General features: G+C 35.8%; 2 protein-coding genes across 10 annotated transcripts in view; one reads left to right on the top strand and one right to left on the bottom strand.

The window, feature by feature from the left end:
- LOC119085060 (paired box protein Pax-5) overlaps positions 1-7,789 on the bottom strand; it is a 77,660-nt gene extending 69,871 nt beyond the window's left edge. For all 9 annotated transcript variants that reach the window (XM_037195291.1, XM_037195294.1, XM_037195299.1 and 6 more), the window contains exon 1: positions 7,153-7,789. The gene's annotated coding sequence lies outside the window, so the exon portion shown is untranslated. The remainder of the gene's footprint in view (positions 1-7,152) is intronic.
- Positions 7,790-16,076: 8,287 nt separating this feature from the next.
- LOC119085058 (aldehyde dehydrogenase X, mitochondrial-like) lies at positions 16,077-17,847 on the top strand. The gene is made up of 3 exons (XM_037195275.1): positions 16,077-16,182; positions 16,335-17,115; positions 17,178-17,847. The coding sequence occupies exons 1-3, from the start codon at positions 16,147-16,149 to the stop codon at positions 17,831-17,833; spliced, it is 1,473 nt and encodes a 490-aa protein (XP_037051170.1). The 5' UTR covers positions 16,077-16,146; the 3' UTR covers positions 17,834-17,847.
- Positions 17,848-22,357: the final 4,510 nt, after the last annotated feature.

Here is a 22,357-nt window from a genome sequence, read left to right as displayed (position 1 = left end):
AGCACTGTAAAAGACCGATATTATATCCTCAGAATGAAATGGAAAATATGAAGCATTGGCTGATCGATCATCCTCCTCCTCGAACGCCAGGACCTTCAATTGAACCATTGATATTCTTCAGAAGTTATTTCATGGTGTGTCCTAATTATCCTTTGCAATTCAACAAAATTCCGACACTTTACAGCACACCCACGACAGAGTAAAGTTATTTTACTCTGCCGTGAGCACACCATATTATGCCTCTGACAATGGTAGCACACAGAACTACATTCTCATCAATTGTATTAGTGTAAGGCAAAATGATGAGTGAAATGAAAAGTAAAAAAATAATTAATTAAATTCCACGAACGTAATATTACGATAAAAAATATCGTTGGTAATGAAAACGAAACATTCTGACGTTATGTGTGTGAGCACTTTTCAATTGTCTAGAAGTTTCCGTCTATCATACGTATACACTTAATATACAATCTACCTAGTTCCCTCATGGCCTCGAAAACATTGATAAAAAAAAGTTCTCTGAAACATAACAAAAATAAAAATCGTCGGAAGGTCTTCTGTGTGAACTTCCCTATTATATTCTTCTTTTGTTGTTACATTGTAAATGCTGAAAAAACACAACATTAAATACGAAAAATAAAAAAAATCAAAAATCAAAAACAACAACCAACCAACGAAATGAATACAATTGTTCATAAAATAGTTTATGACTAAATAATGCTAGTGCGATTAACGTTGCCCCACAACATAATTACGTTGTTGACTTGTAGATAAAGTCGTTATTTTGGTTGATGATGTCTCGTTTTCGTTTTCAGTTTTGAATAATTTTCCATTTGGTTTTTTTTCGGTTTTGGATTTATTCGTTTTCAGGGTCGAGCCAATATTTTACTTGAATAATGTCGAGAATAATTACGTCGTTCGGTGTATCTATACTACATCGAATAAATGAAAATATTTTTTGTTGTTTGTCTAATTGAATTAAAGTTTGGAACGTATCCAGATTTGTTACAGAGTTGCAATAGTATGGAAATGTTCTAAATGAAAATGAAATGGATTATTATGATGACGTCACCAGCCTTTCCATTATAGTGCAAACTGTTCGGCAAAACTGATCGACTCATACTTTCAGTACTCATTCTTCAAATAACCTTAATACTATCAAAGAACACACAACCACTGACGAGGATACTTCTTGCCTAAACTTCAACTCACTCTACTCTTCTTGAATGCTTCGGGGAACCTGTAGAACAACCACTTCGAAAATTATTTCATTCCTCACTAACAGTCCTTGACGGCCAATTACAAGTGCAGTCAGGTCCACCGGCTTAACGTGACTTCTCCACGCCTTGAAGTATGCACATACCGTATGTCTAGCCTAAATTTTGGGCAGAAATATGCACACAAATTAATCATATTTGGGTTACGTCATGCAAATCATTCAGTGTGTACATCGTTGCAGCCACCAAGCACACTGCAACTACCCAAATTATGAAGTAATCTTTTGGACGTAACTAATGAGATATAATTGCTCGAAAAATTACATGTGTAATAATCAGACACAGGAATCGAACCATCCCGTCCCGTATTTGGTTTTGCTTCGACTGAGGCAACGTACCACGTAGCGTATGTTTCCTAATATTTTCAGAGATGAGACTTCTGCAATCTCTTGAAAAAACAAACTTATCCTCGTTTCCCATGAGAGCGTTTTTTAATGGTGTCACCATCATGGAAGTTAGATAAAAATTTTGAATTTTATTGTGAAACGAAAAGCATAATCAAGACCATTTACGTGCTCCTCGAAATTTGTTATCCACAACTACGACAACATTAAATGTGTTGAAGGAGGCATTTACATAAATTCAAAGTAATCATATTAGGCCATGTAATAACAAATTGTTTTTTTTTGTTTCATTCGTTCTGAGGATTAGGACAAATAAAGAAGTCATTTTTACGTGCTTATTTTATTCATACACTCTGGTAGTTCTAACAGGTTATGGGCCCAGAAAAGAATAATCTTAAAGTAAAAATGGATTTGAATGATAAAGTAACTTTGACGAAATTGAACGGAAATAACTATTTGAATTGGCGCTATAAGATGGAAATGTTGCTCATTGGAAATGAATACTGGAAGGTCATTAAGGACGATAAACCTGATCCAGTAACTGATGCATGGACGGAAAAAGATGAGAAAGCTCACACTTTAATTTAACAAAAATCAATTCAAATGACACATCGTTCAACCCGTGCACCTTTAATGTGTCCTTAAACAGTAGCACAGGAAGTCTGCACATTACGTACGAAAAATGATAAACAAAAAAAATCCTTTGCCTAAACCAAATAATCAATTTTTTCATTGCGCTCAACTGAAAAATTTCGTTGAGTACAGAACGGATCAGAAACGCACGCAATAATCACAGCAATTTGTTCATATCTCTACGTTATATGAACTGTTCAATACGTTCCGCATTGTTAAAACAATTTGAGTTTTTTTCTTCTTTACGATTGAGAAAAAACCTCAATCTGCGCAACACTGATAAAATAACTGATCTGGTATTCCGACGATATTATGCACTTAAGGCGTGCAAGAACAGAAAAATACGTTGCATCATGCAAAAGCGAAAGATTGCCTTTGACTGGAGTTGTTGTTTGTTGTTGGTCGTTTTGTTGATTGTTTGTTGGTCTTAAAGGTTTGTGTTATTTTATGAATGAACAGTGTGCTGTGCTTAACAGTTGAGATAATGCTTATGATTTGCATTGCATTTCTTTACGCAGCGATAATTTAGCTTGGATACTCTTCAGGTGACGTATAGTTATCGTTATTATCGTCTATGATTATCTGCAATTGTCGGGTAAACTCAGAAAATTGTTTAAAAATCAGCACTGATGTCGAAGCACATTTACACAAAAATTGAAAAATGAATGTCAACCATTTCCAATAAACTTCCTATGCAATCAGTCCCATCAAATATCGGTCTTCATCTTCACTCTCGACTAGTTAGATTGAAATTTTATTCAAAAATGTATTGAGACTAGAGACACATAGATAAGAAGATTTTCTGAAGGCAGAAAAAAGAAGACTTCACATCCCATTCATCTGAACTTAACCTTATGCTATTTAAATACTACATCGAGTGTAAACACGAATCTCGAAGCAGAAGAAGCAAGAAAGAAAAGAAAAAAAAATTCTTACAGACACACCAGTCCGTGTGATGGATGACCTAAGCTGACAATTTAAACGCCTTTATAGCAAACGTATATTCTGCAATCAAAACTGATTTTATTCACGTATTTTGCATCGTTTTCTCTATAAATTGAGGATATTCGAAATAAAATCAAACGTTAACTGTCCCTCATGATAAAAACGATGTAAATGCGAACAACGGATGTAGAATACACATTGTGAAATATATCGAACAGATTTTACGGCTTGATGTTCGATGATTTCCATAACAGAATTTAACAAGATTGATTAAAATGCATTTCGAGCATTTTATTTGAGACGTTGAATCGTTCAGACGCATATCGTTGGATGTGGTAGCATTCGATCACGGAATTAGTAATATGTAATTTAGGTGGTCCTCGGACTCAAGAGAACTATAAATGCATGTAGCTCACAGACGTGCAACAATTTTCTTCAATTACAGTTAGAGGCTCTGAAATTTCGGCATTAGTTTGCTTCACCTGTCTTTCAGCCGATCCTCTTTGTGTGGTCAAAATATACTTCCTTACACGGTTTTACCACTACCACGCGCGTGCCTTTAGCACTTCAACCGTTTAAACAGTTTTGATTGTATGTGTGGATCAGCTGAAAAACAGCTGAAGCAAATTCATGCCGGAATTTCACTGTCTCTGATTGTACTATATTTTGTAATCTTTCTGATGGAACATCAGTCTCAGATTTATTTATTTTTAGAACGTTCTGATTGATGAAGAGAAAAATCACAAAGAGAACTAATTACCGAATGTCCTCCGATTGCTTAATCACCGATCAAAGAAGCTAAATTGACTTTTCAAAACAGACATTACACAACTGCATACCGTATGTGCTACCAATGTATTTGCTACCTTAAAAAAATAACTTTGAGTCAGCCGATGGCATACGGGTACGTGCTGAACGAATTCACCCTCAATTTCGTAATAAAAAAAAACCTTCTCCTTACAAGAATGAAAAATGAGGTGATTGCCGTATTCATTTTTATAAAAAAAATAATTTTAAATTAAAAGACACGACGACGACGGTTGAAAAATAGATTATTTCGATGCTCAAATGTAGAATGAAATGTAGAAGTAAAATGCGCGCAAAAGGTTGCTTGAACCTTGTGTAATGGTAATGTTGTTGTTTGATAGACGACTGTTGTAGGAATGAAATAAGAAACATTTTTGTAACGAATTTACCATATGACGTTCTGTTTTTATGTTCCGATTTCGGATTTCAAATTTAAAAATTCTTGCTGATGATGTTATCTGGGGCAGGACAATTTTTTTTCTCTATCGATATTTATAGAAGTCAAGTTCGTCTCACATAAGGTGTCTGCAGCTGAGATAATTGATAGTGCATACCCATTGATGAAATGAAAATTTTTATTTGATCACAAAGTGATGCAGCGTTTTATTAATCGAACATAGCCATCTCCGGATTCATGTTACGTGTTTATTCACCTTTTGGGTTAATTAACTGCACAACAAACCAATATTATACACTCTGTTCACACAATAACAAAATTGCATTATTATAACGAAAATCACAGTTTTTTTTTGCCGGGTATCATACTGGTCGATTAAAATCATTTTGCTAATTAATTTTAATTACAACAATAAAAATCTGGGAGATCGAAATTTATTTTAATTCTTAACTTGATTCTCTAAGATTAAAAAATAAATAAATGAAACGGTCGAGATGTAATCACATTATTTTACAATCTGTAAACGAAGGTAATTTCATTTGAGATCCGAGAAGCATCTTACCAAAATGTTTCAATTAAGAATTTACGACAGAAGAACTGGATAAATTCCAGGGGCGAACTTGATCGGTAGTCTTTCAGAAACTGCATCGCGTCACTGTAGATATAATCATTTAATCTATTACTTCTGTTGTTTAAGCTCATTTTTCATACTTTGACGCAAAATCTTTTACTTCACTAATTTTAACATTTGATATAAGAGGACACTACAGGTCATCGCCGACGTCGTTGTCAATAACAGATGATGAAATGACTGGCTTTTTGTCAATGGTAATATCCGAAGAAAACTTTGGATTAGCCCTACTCACGTTAAAAAAAATTTGTTCAGATCCTTCGGAAGAATGTCGATTTCGTTTCATTATTGGCCACTAAACAATTCTCTAGAACATCATAATTGACAAAGAATTGTTTCTGAGTCGCGCAACGCAATCGAAAATGCATGCGTTTCTATGCGTTACCATGCGTTTCTATGCGTTTTCATGTAAACTTTAAATGCGTTGCGCGACTCAGAAACATTTTTTTGTCAATTATGATGTTCTAGAGAATTGTTTAGTGTCCGATAATGAAACGAAATCGACATTGCTCCGAGAGATCTGAACCAAATTTTTTTAACGTGAGTAGGGCTACTTTGGATACGTCATTCTCCCGTAATACTGAAACTGATGCACAAATGTTTTTCCGTCGACTTTAAGTCTTAACTGTATGTAATGGCCCCCCACAGTTTAATAGAAAAAATAATTTCAAATTTTATGTCAAATTATGTGAACAAAATCTCGAAATAATCAAACTGTAAAATCATCCACAAAAAGTCAACGAACCATGTCCGTTCCTGATACTTTTCATCGCAAAGAGAATCGATTGATCAACGATATGCCGAAGACAAATTAAGATATAAATGTTATTTGTCATTTACTGAAAAATATATTAAGAGAATAAGGCATTTACGAGCTACCGCAGCATATTTTATCTCGTTAAGTTAAAGTCTTCATTATATCGATATACCTGAAGTCTTAATGAAGAATTTTGAGTTAATTTAGCCTTCTTGGAGATTGTCTTTAACACATTGAAATTAATTGCGGTTTGCCAACTTTCGGCACCCTGGACTTTACTTAAATAGTCGAGGAATTCCTCCAAATAATTTTCTAAAAATCCAAAACTGAATTCTAGATTTTTAGAAATTTATTTAGTGCCACTTTACTATTTGATCAGCTAAGAGTAATATGCGCTGAAAAAAGGCAACCACGTTGGTGAAACATTCCCAGGATACATTCGAATGTGTGAAGAGAAAGTAGATTTCTTACAAAAATCTAGAGACGACAACCTTTAACTTAGGGCACTTAAGGCACATTCAACTTCTGTTACTTTTACAAGAACAATCTATATTGACAAAAAATATTTTTTTCGTAAAGTTTACAGTTCCGCGGAGTGCTCTATTTCATCCTAGTGACTTAATAACCTTAATAGCCTTTATTCAATATTTTCTTTTGCATTGCGTTCATGAAATTCAAGAACAAAACTCGTCGAAATTAGTCCTTATGACTTTACAACAACTTGATGAATCGAATAATTTCTGCAAAGAAGCAAAATGAAAGAAAAACAGTTCGATATTTTGGTCAAACAAACATCATGAAACATATAATAGAAATTAGAGGCAATATGGGCTAGAAAAAACTTCGTCAAAAATTTTTATATAAAAAAGTGCAGATCAACGAAACGTTAAGAAACAAAATCAAAAATAAGAAAGCCTTCTCTGAGTCATGCATAAAAGAAGTCTTCCAGCAAAACAAATGCTACAACTGATGAAGTAATAGATTTTAAAAATGACGAGGTCAGCAGTTCTGACTCAGAACAAGATTATTTGACTCGATACTTAAATACTCACTGGCGACTGCTTAAATAATATTCGGAAATTAATTGAACAAAAAACAAAATTCACCCCTTTCTGATTTGAGTTGGAAGCATTCAGACAATGTAAACGTATAATGCACGCAACCCGGAAAAATTTTACTCAAATATTTTGATTGCAAACACTTTATTTGTCGGAAGTGTATTAATATACGTAAAGGGAATCAAATTACAAATTCGACCGAATTGGTAATTGATCTGATGAAGTCATTACTGTGTATTATAACGCAACAGGTTGACGGTATATTGAGAGGAAAAAAATAATTTAAAATTAAAATTCACTTACCTCAATTAATGTTTTAAAAAAGTAAGAAAAAGATAATCCAAATGGTAAAAAATGTCTTAAAATTTAACACAAAAATACTCTGCCAAATACAACAGGTAAGAGTTGAACTTATTTCACTTTGATGTCGAGTATGATATCGGTGTACGTTTAAATCTTTTCAATCAAAAATTCACATTTTCTGCATTAGCAAAATATCATTTTGTGCAGCTTTTCACAACAAAACACATATCATATTTTCCACTCTATTTCCAGCAAATAGGCCAATTGCAGAATCATTCTATAAATAGTTATCGTCGAGATCATTTTCCTCTTGCAAACTCAAACACTTGTTGTTCAACGAATATTCCTTTTTTTTTTCTTTTTCGGTAATAAAATTCTCTTATCAATTCTAATTGCAAATTATTATGTCAAACATAAACAATAAATAAATAAAAATGTTTCCACATCATTTGTTCATCCGATCTTTCAAATCGATTCAAATCAATACCCCCCGAAACGTACGTGTAACAATAAAAAAACAAAAAACCGAAAAACACACTACGAACGAACAATAAATATTATGTAGAAGGTAACGCAACAATTGTTTCGAATCCACGATCACGGTCCGGAGACGGTGAGATCTCGAGCAAAACTACATGAATCTGAGTTAAAGGTACCGTCGAACACGGTGATACGGTCGGACGGCCCAAGTCAATTTTTTTTTTATTCATGAAAAGAATATTTTCATTTACAACAAAAAACTAGAGGTGTATATAGCTAAACAGAACAACGAACGAACGAACGATACATATAAACGCGGTGTATAATACGGAAAAACATTTTATTATTAAAAAGCGAAGGAATAAAGAAAATAACAACAATAATAACAACGACAATAGAGCTCTACTACAACTATATATGCAGACAATTTTTTTGTGTATATTTGATAGATCCGAACCCATACAAACAGAAACCACCGATCGCGAAGCGGAGTCTTTTTTTTTCACGATGTTGATGGCTCTTGGAGAGGTATATACGCGGTAGAGGAAATGTATTTGTCTATAGAGTGGGGTGATTAAGTGTTCATAATACAAAATTATTTTATGTAAAGGAATGTTGTTTCGTACAACAATGCTAGTGTCAAAAAGCTTCCAAACAACAATACACAACGAATGTAATATGTTCCACGATCTACAAGCGCGCGTGAATTGGATCTTATCTTGATAACATCATCTTAGAGCGTTTAGTCGTGTTAGAAGTACGATTGTACATGATGGTCAACAGTTTCCATCATTCATAAAAAAATGCGAAATTTCTTCCGACAGTCGATTAGAACCTAAGAATTAGAATCCAACGAATAACTGACGGAACGCAGTTTTAAATTTCAAACTATTCAGCTAGACATGCTAGTCCTTTAGCTATTTCAATTTTTAATTGCCATTTTACAAGTGAAGTTAGTAATTTGTTTAAACCTTACTTTAATGGCCTCTCTCAAAACTCCCATATTATGAGAGAGGCCATTAAAGTAAGGTTCTGAAAGAACAGGTTAAGACAACTCTGAGTTGATCACGAAGGTGGTGACACGCAAATTGCGTCAACGGCTACGAATTTTATAAGAAAAAGGCAACTTAACAAAGACAAAATTCCGGATTTTCCTAAAAAAACATTTTGTCCTCTTGCGGCCAGAAAATGCGTCATTACCGTCCTGCTTAAAACTGGTTTTTCGCATTTTCTGATCACAAGACAACAAAATACCGTACTCGACTTCGGCTCGAAATACAACCTCTCCACATCCCTCAACAAAAAATGTCGCAGCAAGACAGTAATGTACACTAATCTTCAAGTTGATTTTGCACACAATCTTTACTGAGTGCGTTTATCAATTTCGGTGTCACCCACCTTGGTGGCTGTTTTATGCTGAAAACAAACGAGGCATTCAAAACGTGTTTTGGTCCTTGTTTTCATGACGAAATTGTCGCAACTGTCAAATAAAGTTAGAAATTTCTCTATCGAAAATTGCGATTGCTGCATCTGTCAATGAAAATTAGGACCAAAACACGTTTTCAATGTCTCGTTTGTTTTCAGCATTAACCTGTTCTTTCAGAACTTTGGGACTTTAAGTCAAAAACACGAAACCGAATCCATCCGTCAATTCTGACAAAAGAAATTTCTTTGATGAGAAAAGCTTATTAAGAATTTGAGCAATCGAAACAAGCTAACTGATGCAACAGGAAGATAGAAAAGGCGCCAAATAATAATTTAGATTTCAATTGAAATTTTCTCAATACTATCCACATCCACACATACAGGCCCAAAATACTCTTGTCTAAATATAGCCACAACAGTGTCAGAGCATTCAACAACTCTTATTGTCACAAAATTTATTTTAATTTAAATATTCAATTAAAGAATGAATGGGAAAAAAACAAACCAAAGACCCAGCAAATGATATCTTGTTTGTTTAAAAACTTAAGCTCCGCCCCTCTAACAATTTAACCACACTTCGATTGGATAACATATATATACTGAAATATACTTAGATCCGCCTGATCGTAGCACACCTGTTGAAAAATGAAATTGAAATTGAACAAAGTTTTTTTTTAAATGCATACACGTCGTGTGTAGTAGCGAGAGCATTATGGTTATGTGGAAGCTAAATATCGTCATAAAAACAGCATAATCAACGCAGCATACATCGATCTCATACTGTGTGTGAGTGAATGATTTTTTGTATTGTTGTTGTTGGTATATAACATCGGATTTAACATCTCAACTTATCGTATGTGAGATACAATGAACGTGTGCCGCGTATATATACATGGTGAATGGGGATCAATGATTCATGAGAGTGATCAGTAGTGTGAATGAGTAGAACGCTCGCTTAAACATTTGCTGAACGTGTTTGTAAATATGCATTTTTCACTTCAATTGACCTGAGATCGTTAAATTTGAACAAATTACACGTTTACTAGCATGCATCATTGAACCGATCATTTTTTTTTCTGTACTGTGAAAAGTGTGACCACATTCATAGGATCATAATTGATTATTTGGGCAGGTGGAAAAAAGAATTCTATTCAGTCAAATTCCTTTAACAATATTATCTAATGGAGAGATGGTCTCGTTTCTAGTGTAGTCTATAGGCGATTCACATACAAAGACCACCCCGAAAACATGATAACACATACAACGAAATTGGTAACATTTATGTTATGGCGAGCCGAGTAGATACTTTCGTCATGTTTTTTCTTTAAATGTGTATTTGAAGCGCAAACAAGCTTAAAAATACCTTATCATCTGTTATCGACAAGAAAGATCAAAATAAGCGATGAAGTCAGACCAAAGTGTTGTTATAAATCAAAATGCATGTTACTAACAAATGAAGTAATAGATTTTTCGTCAATCTATTAAAAAACTTTTGATCGACGGAAGTAAAAGACTCGATAATTATATCTGTGAGAAAGGTTCTTAAGCACCACAGATCGTAATAGAAACCCTTAAGTTTGGGTCTGGCTCTATAAGGAAAACTATGATTTTCGCACGGGACATTGATAAATTGCATTCATTGGAGATTGGAGATTCATGCATGTAACACTAAAGTAAGCGAATTGGGACATATAAATCGGCTCATGTTCCGGCATCAGGTACATAGTATTTATTTATTAAACCAACGATTAACGACAAAAAAAACTGGATGCGGAACTGTATTGATTGGCAAAATAGCTTGTAGGTAGAGGTGAGTGGGCTGCCCATGAAAGTGGGCTGCCCACGCCCATGGGCATGCCCACGGGACATGGGCATGGGCACTTTACAATTTCGTGGGCATAGGGCGCAGCATGGGCACTTTTCAAAAATGTGTGATCCCACAAACTTAAGTCTTAAGTGCAGTCTAGACTTTCCGTACGATGTAATATTCATTCAAGGAATTTTAAAACGGCTATCGCACATAAAATCGTGTTTCCAACTGTGCTGTCAACATCGGTTTCGCCTCAGATTGACAATTTTCACATTTTTAGCGAAAATTTCCTATGTGGGCCTTGGGCATGGGCTGGGCAGTGGGCATGCTTTTAAAGATTCTTGGGCATGGGCTGCGCCGTGGGCATGCTTTTTTTTAAATTATTGGGCTTTGGGCAGGGCGGGCATAAAAATTAGGTATGCCCACTCACCTCTACTTGTAGGACTATTTCATTGTTCAATAAGGTTTCAACATTTCCATCTTCAGAAAATTAAATTAAGTTTTTGCTGCAAACATTTCCGCGCAATTTTCTTCATTCACATAAATAAAACCACTTGAGGTTAATTACCCACCTATCAAAGCTCCGTTATCTTTTTTTTTCTTCCTTTTTGGAGAAATTTCAACTTGTTTCAAATGTTATTTATTCTGAGCCGTTAAATATTTACCGGTTAATCCATATGGTGTCCTCCGCTCGTGCCTTTTCTTTAAAATTTATTTTTATTTTCTCAATGACGTTACAGTGTTTTTGTATATATAGTATGGTATATATTATATACCATCACTGTTCAGTTTAATATGTTCTTGCAGCAGTGAACATATACTCGCTCATAAAAACAGGGTTGGACTCAAACAATTTTTGTTGGTCACAATTTTGAATTTGATTTAGAATTATCAAACTATCTATTCACCGAGATCGTACTTGGTTTTCTGAATTCGAAACAGGACAAATGATGTACCTAGTACATTCGACAGTCTATGTAGTATTGATCGGAAGCGACTCACAATGCTAGTCCTTACAAAAAGATTCTTTTGACTTTGAACAGGCATGCGAACAGTTAAAGCTAAACCGCAATGAGACAGACAATCGAACTTAATTTGATCCTCCAAATTAATAAATAAAATAAATAAAACCAACATCTCAACCTCCTAATTCCACGTCTGTAATGCGATAAAATCGTTCAATTCCTGCAGTCAGGATATCCCGAGAAACGGTCACATAATGTCATGTATGCATGAAAACAGGTGTATGGCGATTGTACGATAACCGTCTCTCATCGGTTGAATTGTACACGTGTTATCGTCATTTTAATAACCATTAATTGATATGATGAACTTGTATTGTGTAAAGTCAGTAGGATCTGCTGTTAAGCCATGTGTTATATTCGGTCTTTTCTACCCTATTTTTATTCATGATGACGATGATGCCTTAACAGGTTATTTCGCGGGGTATAAAACGATCCAACAACGATGGTATTTTCATAAGGTAATGCAATTGTGTGTGTGTTGGTATGCGATATATCTATTCGGTTTAGCCTCCACAAGGATGCACAAAGAAATGAAGAGAAATGTATTTTTAATGTTATATATTACAACGATGACGGCGAATCGCATTAATTATGATAGGGGGAAGAGATGCGACGGGGTCAATAACTTTTTATGACTTTTTCAATTCCTTTTTTTCCAACCATCAGGCCGAAATAGGCATCATTCACTTTAACGTTTAATCGAAATGTTTGTCCTATTCCATCAGTGTAATTTGAATAAATTACGAACAAAAAATTATTTTATAGTTTTCAAGAGCAGCGTAAACTTAAGCTGTGAATCACTTTGAACATTTCCAACTACAATGGAGTGAATGTATTTGTTTGGTTGAAAATTTTTATATAAAAAAAGAGTATAAATCTGACGTCACATCCGCGAAGTGATCAGCAGACCAAATCTGCCTTACATTATACTCTGTAGCCATTTCAAAATAAATTTTTTATTATTAAAACTCGCTAGATACTCCTGTGTTGATATTATGGATTTTGTATTGGAGAGACGGATTTTATTCACTCTTGAAACATTATGAATGTTCGAATGAAATGAATGATAAGAACAAACTGTGGTAGTTAATTTTGAGAAGCTTTACGCGCTTGGACTAGTCGTTAGAATTCAAATTTTCCACAGAATTGCATGCAATACTTCGCTTGTGCACAAATTCTAAACATTACATTGGACCAACGTAAGCAAAAGTGATCATAGTGGTCAGTTGCAGAAAGTACATAACATACGTACATAACGTACGTACATAACATACGTACATAACGTACGTGTATAACGTACGTGTATAACGTACGTGTATAACGTACGTGTATAACGTACGTGTATAACGTACGTGTATAACGTACGTGTATAACGTACGTGTATAACGTACGTGTATAACGTACGTGTATAACGTACGTGTATAACGTACGTGTATAACGTACGTGTATAACGTACGTGTATAACGTACGTGTATAACGTACGTGTATAACGTACGTGTATAACGTACGTTTATAAAAGATTCAATAATACACTGATACTCCGTCCGACGTTTTGTGCCCCCGAATCGGGCATAATATCTTGACACATATTTATTAAATGACAAAAAATTACTCCTAACAAGCCACGGCAATCCGATTCCAAACTACCTCTATTTTCACTAAATGCACCAACAATTTCCTCGATTCAATAATAAAAATTTCATTTAATTGTATTGTCGTTGCTCACATTTTTCATGCAATTCATCGACCAGAATCAACACCATTTAAATTATGGTACTGAAATAAATTATTTGTGAATTATTGCACCATACATCTGATATATTACTATATATAAAACTGAGACCGATTCAGCGTGAACTTGTTGGTGCAGAAGAACTTTTATTTTTCATTTTTCAAACCACACCGACGTGATATTAACCCAATGTGTAGATTATTTTGATGCTTTATGGTTGTACAAAATGCACGGGCAATTTTACATTCAAACCGTAATACTGTTAAATACAATGAGTTCAAAAGTTCTCTGGATCGGCCCAAAATATCACACCTTTTTGATTTGTTTAATAATAATAATAAATATTTTATAGCCGCGCATACGAGATGTGTTTACATGAGAAGTAGCGATACGGGCACGATTTGCTGCATTTTCACAATGCAAAGAGTTTTGCTCTCTGTTCGCTCTGTTTATCGATGGTGTTACTTTTATAGTAAAAAAAAGTATTTTGCGAAAATGTTCACGGGGAATACATAAATGCGTATCTTGATCGGTTCGAGGCATTTTACATTTGTACAATTCGTATTCTCTAACCCAATGTAAAGTTTTCAGATCTGTTTCAAGCATTGGTCCGGTGCATGGTCCCGAGCGATAAGTGGGTGGTATAAAATAGAAAACTTGTTGAAGGATCAAAAGGAAGAAGAAATTTATACGCTTAAGCGAACCAAAAGCGATCGCATTTGATTTAGAAGAATCTTAGCTCAGTGAACAGAAAAATAGTCAGTACTCAACAAGGTAGAAAAACGAATTCACATTAAATAGTTATTTACATGCTGTATACGTCGTGTTCGACTACTTTCGACGCCCTTAGCATGTAATAAATGCACCTGTGCCCAAATGTTTATTTTGACGATATGGTGATTGTGATCCTAGTAGCCCGAAGGCGCACAGGTGAACATTATTTTTTATGTGTCGATGAAAAGATAAACCAAAAGTTCCTCTTCGAGCTGATGCATAATGTCAGTCTTAGCACACAAAGGCATGTAAAATTCATTCGGGATAACTCGGGATAAAAATGAAAAGCCTCGTTTTCGTGTGTTGATTGACCTCGGCTACGCTTCGTCTCATTAAAATTCACACGAAAACTCTACTTTTCATCTTTTTATCCCTAGTCATGTAAACTATTATCACATACGGGCGGTGTTCGGATGTCAAAATTACTTAACTAGAAGAATAATTCAAAAATTACACTTCAGTTCTATGCTGTTGTCTCGTTTTCGCTTATGTGATAAAATAGAGTACACACTTGTCACTATCAGTCTCAGCAAGCCTCGACTTCTTCGTGACAAGTGTGTAATATATTGTTCAACTAGGGAAAAAAGTTGGAAATTACATTTCAAGGGTGTTTTTTGTGGCCAGAGCGCAGCGAGAACCACAAGTCACCTGAGAAAATGAAATTTTTAACTTTTTCCCGAGGTAAACACAACGTTTTTGACAAAAAAGACTTTTGAACGACTAAGGGGAGAAAATGACTATTTTCTCGCATGCGTTGTGAAATAGTCATTTGAGTACCTCATTTGCACGATTGATTTTAGGCAATTTCGCGAGTTGAAGGCCGAACGGAGTGAGAAAAAAATTGCCATAATTTTCGGCCCGAAGCATGAAAAGTAATATATTCTGCAGCAGAATCTCTGCTCACTCTTGTCGGACGTGAAAGAAATGAGACTCACAAATCCTTATCCATGGACACCGGAAAACAACTTCTTAGAAATTAGTTTCAAAACAAAATCTGGTGGTAACGAAGCCTTTATCAATAATAAACTGAAAAAAAGACCTTACCTTGTCCACCAATCAAAGTTCTTGACTTCCCTGTTAATTTTCTGTTGAACAATTTGTTATTCGAGAAAATTTGTGAAATTTTTTACATTTAGGTCGAACAACTCTGGCTTAAGTAACCAAGAAGAGGTTAACATTTTTATCTTTGCTTAGCTATAGTTACAGCTCGCTGTTTACAAACATAAATAAAACGAAGAAACTATCCGCTTAGTAAGTGTATGTCTGTTAACTGATAGCGAAGCTAGGCACTTTTAGCGATAAAGTTCAAAATTAGCGAAACAATGATTAGTCATTGTCACACTGTAACATAGGTAACTGATTTGAAATGTGTACTATTTGTAAAGTCAAGCAAAACTCCTTAGTCATTTCTTACAAGCCAATTCATCGATGGACTAGAGTACCGTATCAATACCTACAGAGCGCAGAATTGGAAAACCGGCGACTCATACATGCTATACAGTGCAGTGAAATGGAACGTGTTTCGTAAACGCTCTATCTTCAAAAATATGAAAAGGCAATTTTTACTACAATCAGTACCCAATAGGTAGATAGCAGCATTTTTATCAATTAATTCATTCACTTTTCGGTTTATAATGATGACAATGACATTGATACGAAATGTCTGTATTAATTCGAGCATGGCCTCTAAATTCAGTCATTAGTTTGTGAAGTCGCGACAATTAAACAACTCAAGTGAAGAGAAAAAAATGGCAAATCCCAACCAAGAAATTAAATACACGAAGGTATGAGCTAGCATCAATAAGCTTAAGTAGTTTGTCATTCCTACAAAAGTTTCTTTTTTGTTTTTAAATGTTCTTAAGCTTTGATGACTTTAATTATCTGTACGAATTTCTGTACTTACCGATAACGTTCCATTGGTCATATTTCTCAACAGCTCTTCATCAATAACGAATTTGTCGATGCTGTAAGCAGAAAAACATTTGCTGTTAACAACCCGGCAAATGAAAGGAAAGTAGCAGATGTATCTGAAGCCGACAAAGCTGATGTTGACCTGGCCGTTAAAGCTGCAGACAAAGCTTTTGCTCGTGGCTCCCAATGGCGTAATACGAATCCTAGTGCTAGGGCAGATTTGCTAAATAAATTAGCCACCTTGGTGGATCGTGACAGTGACTACATTGCCAATTTAACTGTTCTCGAAAATGGAAAGAGTTTTTTCATGGCAAAAGGAGAAAATTACAGATTCTCCCAAATCTTACGCTTCTACGCTGGAATTGTCGATAAATACTACGGCAAAACGATTCCAGTCGATGGAAACTTTTTCACGTACACCCGCAAAGAACCAATCGGCGTTGTTGGTGCTATTTTACCATGGAACGCCCCTGTGATTATGTTAGCATTTAAGTGGGCACCTGCACTTGCAGCCGGATGTACAATCGTCACTAAGCCAGCTGAACAGACCCCGTTGGCAGCATTGTATATTGCTGCATTGTCGAAGGAAGCCGGGTTTCCTGATGGTGTCATAAATGTTGTTAATGGATTCGGACCCACTGCCGGTGCAGCAATCGTGTCACATCTCAGAGTTAGAAAAGTGGCGTTTACTGGTTCGACTGATGTTGGGAAAATCATTATGAAAAATGCAGCAGATTCCAATCTGAAGAAAGTTTCATTGGAACTGGGTGGAAAAAGTCCTTTGGTCATATTTGATGACGTGGATCGTAAGTTTGTCACAGAAGCTGAATGCGAACAAGCGTAGTTTTAAATCGTTGGTATCTTTTAGTTGATGAAGCTGTTCCGCTGGCCCAAGATGCAATCTTCGTCAATCACGGACAGGTGTGCTGTGCAGGATCGCGTACGTTCGTTCAGGAAGGAATTTATGACGAATTCGTCAAGAGGTCGGTTGAGTTAGCAAAAAAGCGTAAGGTTGGAAATCCTTTCGCGCCGGACACTGTACAGGGGCCACAAATCGACGAAGAATCGCTGAACAAAATTTTAACTTACGTCAACTACGGAAAAGCGGACGGTGCTAAATTGGAAATTGGAGGTAACCGAATAGGCACTGAGGGATACTTCGTCGAGCCAACCGTTTTTTCCAATGTCACCGACGAAATGCGCATAGCTAAAGACGAGATTTTCGGACCCGTGCAATGCATCATTAAATTCAAGACAATCGAAGAAGTTATTGAGCGGGCCAATCGAACAAATTACGGTCTGGCAGCTGGTGTGTTGACGAAGAATATCGACACTGCTTTTGCATTCGTAAATGCTGTCGAAGCCGGCTCGGTGTGGGTGAATTGCTATAATGCTTCATTTATAAATGCGCCGTTCGGCGGTTATAAGGAGTCGGGAATTGGACGTGAATTGGGAGAGGAGGGATTGAATTTGTATCTGGAAACAAAAACTGTGTCAGTGAAGCTAGCCAAAAATAAATTGTAGTCAAATAGGCTGTGTATGCAATCAAGTCCTCATATTTTTATGTATGGCCTTGTCCTCAGCAACCTACAACGACGACAAAAATAAGAAATTAGTTGTGGCTGATGCGAAGCAAACTGAACGTTAAAAATTATGAAGTAGAAGATTTTGCTGCAATTTGATTGTAATTTGAGAAAGGTGAAGTTTATTTCATGATCTTTTTGGTCCAACGTTCGTCTGTCTTTCTTGCAATATGTCCCGCCCAGCTCCATTTCAGAGATGCTATTCTTTCCATGACATCAACGTTTGTTGTCGAATCCATTGATTCGTCATTCTGTCTCTGAGTGTTATTCCAAGCATACTCCGTTCCATGGCTCTTTGTGTCACTCTCAATTTATCTTCGGATGCTTTCGTTAAAGTTAACGTTTCCGCTCCATAAGTGAGCACTGGAAGGACACAAGTGTCGAAAACTTTGCGTTTCAGACTATTATTCATTTTGCTTTTGAAAATTAGTCTGAGTTTTCCGAACGCTGCCCATGCAAGACCAATCCTACGTCTTATTTCTGCAGTTTGGTTGTCCAGACCTAACTTCAGTTTATGTCCTAGATATACGTAGCTGTCGACTCGTTCAATGGCAGTGTCACCAATTTTGATTTCTCTATCGCCCTCGATGTTGGTCATGACTTTTGTTTTCGATAAGTTCATCTTGAGTCCAACTTTGCTTGCCTCTTCACTTAACTGTTGTAGCATAAGCTGAGCCTGACCTAGATTCGCTGCCATCGGTACAATGTCATCAGCGAAGCGGAGATTGCTCAGGTACTCTCCATTTATCTTTATTCCCATTTTACTCCAGTTTAACTTCCTAAAAACACTCTGCAGAATCGCCGTGAATAATTTCGGTGAAATGGTGTCACCCTGCCTTACACCTCGGCCGATTCTGAATCTCTCCGTGATCTTATGAAGTTTTATACATGAAGTAGCATTTTTGTACACATATCGAATTGTGTTGGAGTACCTTGAGTCTATTCTACATTCGTCTAATGCGTCCAATATCGACCATGTTTCCACTGAATCGAAAGCTTTTTCGAAGTCTACGAATAGCAAGACTATGTCGATGTTGTATTCACGACACTTCTCAATAAGCGTTGACAATAGGCTTATGGGTCGGTAATTTTCCAGCTTTGTTATGTCTCCTTTTTTATGCAGCAATGTAATTACCGCATTTTCCCAGGCTTCTGGTACTTCTTCCCATTGGAGACATTGATTAAACAAAGGAGTCTCCACCTAGTTTAATGGCTTCCACTGGAACACCATCTTCTCCGGGAGACTTTTTGTTTTTCATCTCGGCTACTGCGGACTTGACTTCATCAACAGTTATCATGAACTGGCGACCATATAAAAGACGAGCTATAGGTAGACCACCAGAGAGATGGACAAACGGAATTAAGAATATTGCAGGTACAAACTTGCAGCAAATGGCAATGGATCGTACGAAATGGAAAGAAGTAGGAGAGGCCTACATCCAGCAGTGGATAGAAACAGGCTGAAAAAGAAGAAGAAGAAGAGAAGTTTATTTCAACTATGATTCGCTAGACTTTTTCTTGAGCAAATCGGTATAATGTTCGCGGAGCCATGGCCATGGCCTGCGATGAGAAATGTTATTTTTGAACTGCATATTGATGCAAACGTCGAAAGACCTGTTTATAATTCTCTCAGTTCGAGATGACAGTGGTCGAATGTCTTATCGGTGAATGTCATAATTTTGGCCAAGATGGTTTGCAAAGATGTTTTTAGAATTCGATTCCATCATCAAGAAAAAACCTAATTACACCTGGAAAAGTATCGAGCACATTTGGATCTCCTCAGCAATATGAATATTCAAACCAAACGTTTTTCTGTCGCTTCCGTGCAAGTTCAAGTGCTTACACAGTCCATGACTTTGTTCGGTACCGCAAATCATAATAAAAAAGTCTGAGCGAATCAATGGCAGTACAGCCACTTTGTTCGCAAGCATTCAACCAGGATGTTCTTGTGTTTTATTTCAGCATCTTCTACCGTGCACACACGTAACTGAGACGCACATCTAAATAATGCCACACGCCAATGAATTTTTATTGGAGCGCTGGTGCTTAAGTCGAGAAAAACACACACAAAATTCAACACAAATTTAATTTTAGTCATTGCACTTGAGCGAATGTTCAAGTAGCATGCAAAAATTTATTTCGAAAAAAAAATGTATTCTCCTGGTCAATGTGAGAGATGTGTGTGGTTCTATGTGTTTGAATTTGAATCCATTGAAAATGAACTTCTACAATAATAATACGATGGAAAAAAAAATATTTGTAACGGAACGATCGAACCGAGGAAAAGCGTGCGCCTTCACAGATCAATTTTTACGATTTAAACAATTTTTTTTTAAATATGTGCTACGGTGCAGGTAGTAATAACATGAATTTGCTGTATGAAAGTGTGAGCCAATTTTGAGTGTTCGCTCGATTAGTGAGTTACTCATGTATAATACGGTAAAACGAGTTGATGATATTACAAGCTGGAAAATTGATCCGGAGTATATTGTCGAATTATCGCTAGCGTTGACCGTATGGTGTTTGAACATTTTTTTTTTCTTTTTTTGACTATTTGAATAGTTACAACAAACAAACAAAAATCTTTGAAAATTTACATGATTCCATCAGGTAGTCCGATGACCAATAACATTATTTTTCAAATAAAAGCGAATTCCTTCAGCTCTCTCGATAGATAGTAGTAATAATAATAATTTCTATAAATAATGCATACACGGAACAATTGAAAATATGCACATTTTTTGCAATCTCTGCGAAAATGCCAGACAATAAATTTCTTTATAGAAAATGCACCAGAACAGAAGAAGAGGAAGAAGGAAAAAAATCTTCGTATGAAATCAACGTTTAACCATTCAACAATCTACCGTACAAAGATGCACACCTCAGAGTGCATGAGCCGGAGATTTTTCTTTTTTTCGTTTCGTTTCGTTCATTTTTACCATTAAAGATCATGGGCATATATTGGATGTGTTTACATGATATAATAACATAGCGCTTCGGTTATGATCGATATTATATTTTATACAAACGATTCGCATAAATATTATGCAGATTATGTAACAGTGACACAGCGCATAATAGCATTAACAATGTATATTTGTATATGGAAAGGCATTGGGCATCGCTTTGCATCACCGTGAGCAAAGCGAGTTAAAAGTGTATTATTCAAATCGAGTACCACTCGTTGTTCCTGTATTGTTTTGCCGGTACATGTGTTTAGCGACAAATGTGCCACACACTTGGTTAGTGGCTTTGATTCTTTTTATTTTTGTGATTTCGTATTGCAGGAATTTCAACTCTAGCGCATTTTAAATGGAATGTAAATCGATTTACATGTACATGACCTCGTCTGTTAAAAATAGGCAGATGCAGAACTTTAAGCTTCGGCAATGAAACAGGGTCGGCTTCACCGACTTCAAAGAATTTTTGTTAGTGGAGACTTAATCTGTCGCAAACGGCAAGCATATTAACAGGTTCACTATCTGATCTATTACTTCATTCCATCGAAGATTTTTATAGATTGTTTTCAAAAATCTTTTACTTCATTTGTTTTGAACATGCCTTTTTGCTATATAAGACCTCATCAGACAGAGCTTGTCGTTTATTATTGCTATCGTTGTCGATCAAAGATGACAGCCGTCTTTAACAGGTTGATATTCATCGGCAGTTTTTCTCCAATAATAATGAAAAACTCCAACTGCAGAACTTACAATAACCGAAATTAGCTTAGAAACTCTACTTCCCTTTACTTAGATACCACATATTGCCAATCAACTAATCCACAGAATCCACTACCGCATATGATATAAAGACGACGGTGGGTTGAAGCAAAGTATATAAACACTGAAGGTAATGAAAACCCTCAGCGGATCAGTGAAATTACGTATCCCGACTTTCAGGTGAATTCATTTTTGTAATGTTGCAATCTTCATATTTTCTTGTTCTTAAAATTGTGGCACCTGCTAAGTTTGTATGAAATCGAATTCACCTCACCACTAGCTGCAACTTGACGCACACGAATTCAATATGTATGCGACATAACGAAACTAAATTCACCTGAAAGTAGGGATCCATGTCTAACTACACATTTGCATTGCTTACAGTGTTTATATACTTTGGGTTGAAGAACTGTTAAAACGGGAAATGAGAAAATAAGTAAAAATCTAGATTTTCATTTGTTACACAAATTTTGTGTGTAATCAACGAGGGAATCAATTACAAACCACTCCCACATAAGAAAACATGTCGAATTTCAATTTTCTCTTCCTATAAAAAAATTCTCGAGTTCGGTCTGGTTCAGGTCTGTAGAATTTGACCGGGTTTTAAAATCATTGTTTTAGGTCGGGAAGTTTTGAAAGCCAAATTGATTCCCAAACATTAGCCATTTTTACACTGTACAGTTAGAGGCAGTGAAATTTCAGCACGAATTTGCTTCAGTTGTTTTTCAGCTGATCCACACAAACAA

Source organism: Bradysia coprophila, unplaced genomic scaffold (genome assembly GCF_014529535.1).
Source record: "Bradysia coprophila strain Holo2 unplaced genomic scaffold, BU_Bcop_v1 contig_94, whole genome shotgun sequence".
Classification (NCBI taxonomy): Eukaryota; Metazoa; Arthropoda; class Insecta; order Diptera; family Sciaridae; genus Bradysia; species Bradysia coprophila.
This window is presented reverse-complemented; position numbering and strand designations above follow the sequence as displayed.

What these genes read in the sequence shown, in the direction of transcription:
- LOC119085058 (XM_037195275.1), top strand. Translation starts at nt 16,147, where the DNA reads ATGGCAAATCCCAACCAAGAAATTAAATACACGAAG. An exon ending in AAGAAATTAAATACACGAAG is followed by an intron (nt 16,183 to 16,334) that starts GTATGAGCTAGC and finishes ATTTCTCAACAG; the next exon opens with CTCTTCATCAATAACGAATT. An exon ending in CATATTTGATGACGTGGATC is followed by an intron (nt 17,116 to 17,177) that starts GTAAGTTTGTCA and finishes GGTATCTTTTAG; the next exon opens with TTGATGAAGCTGTTCCGCTG.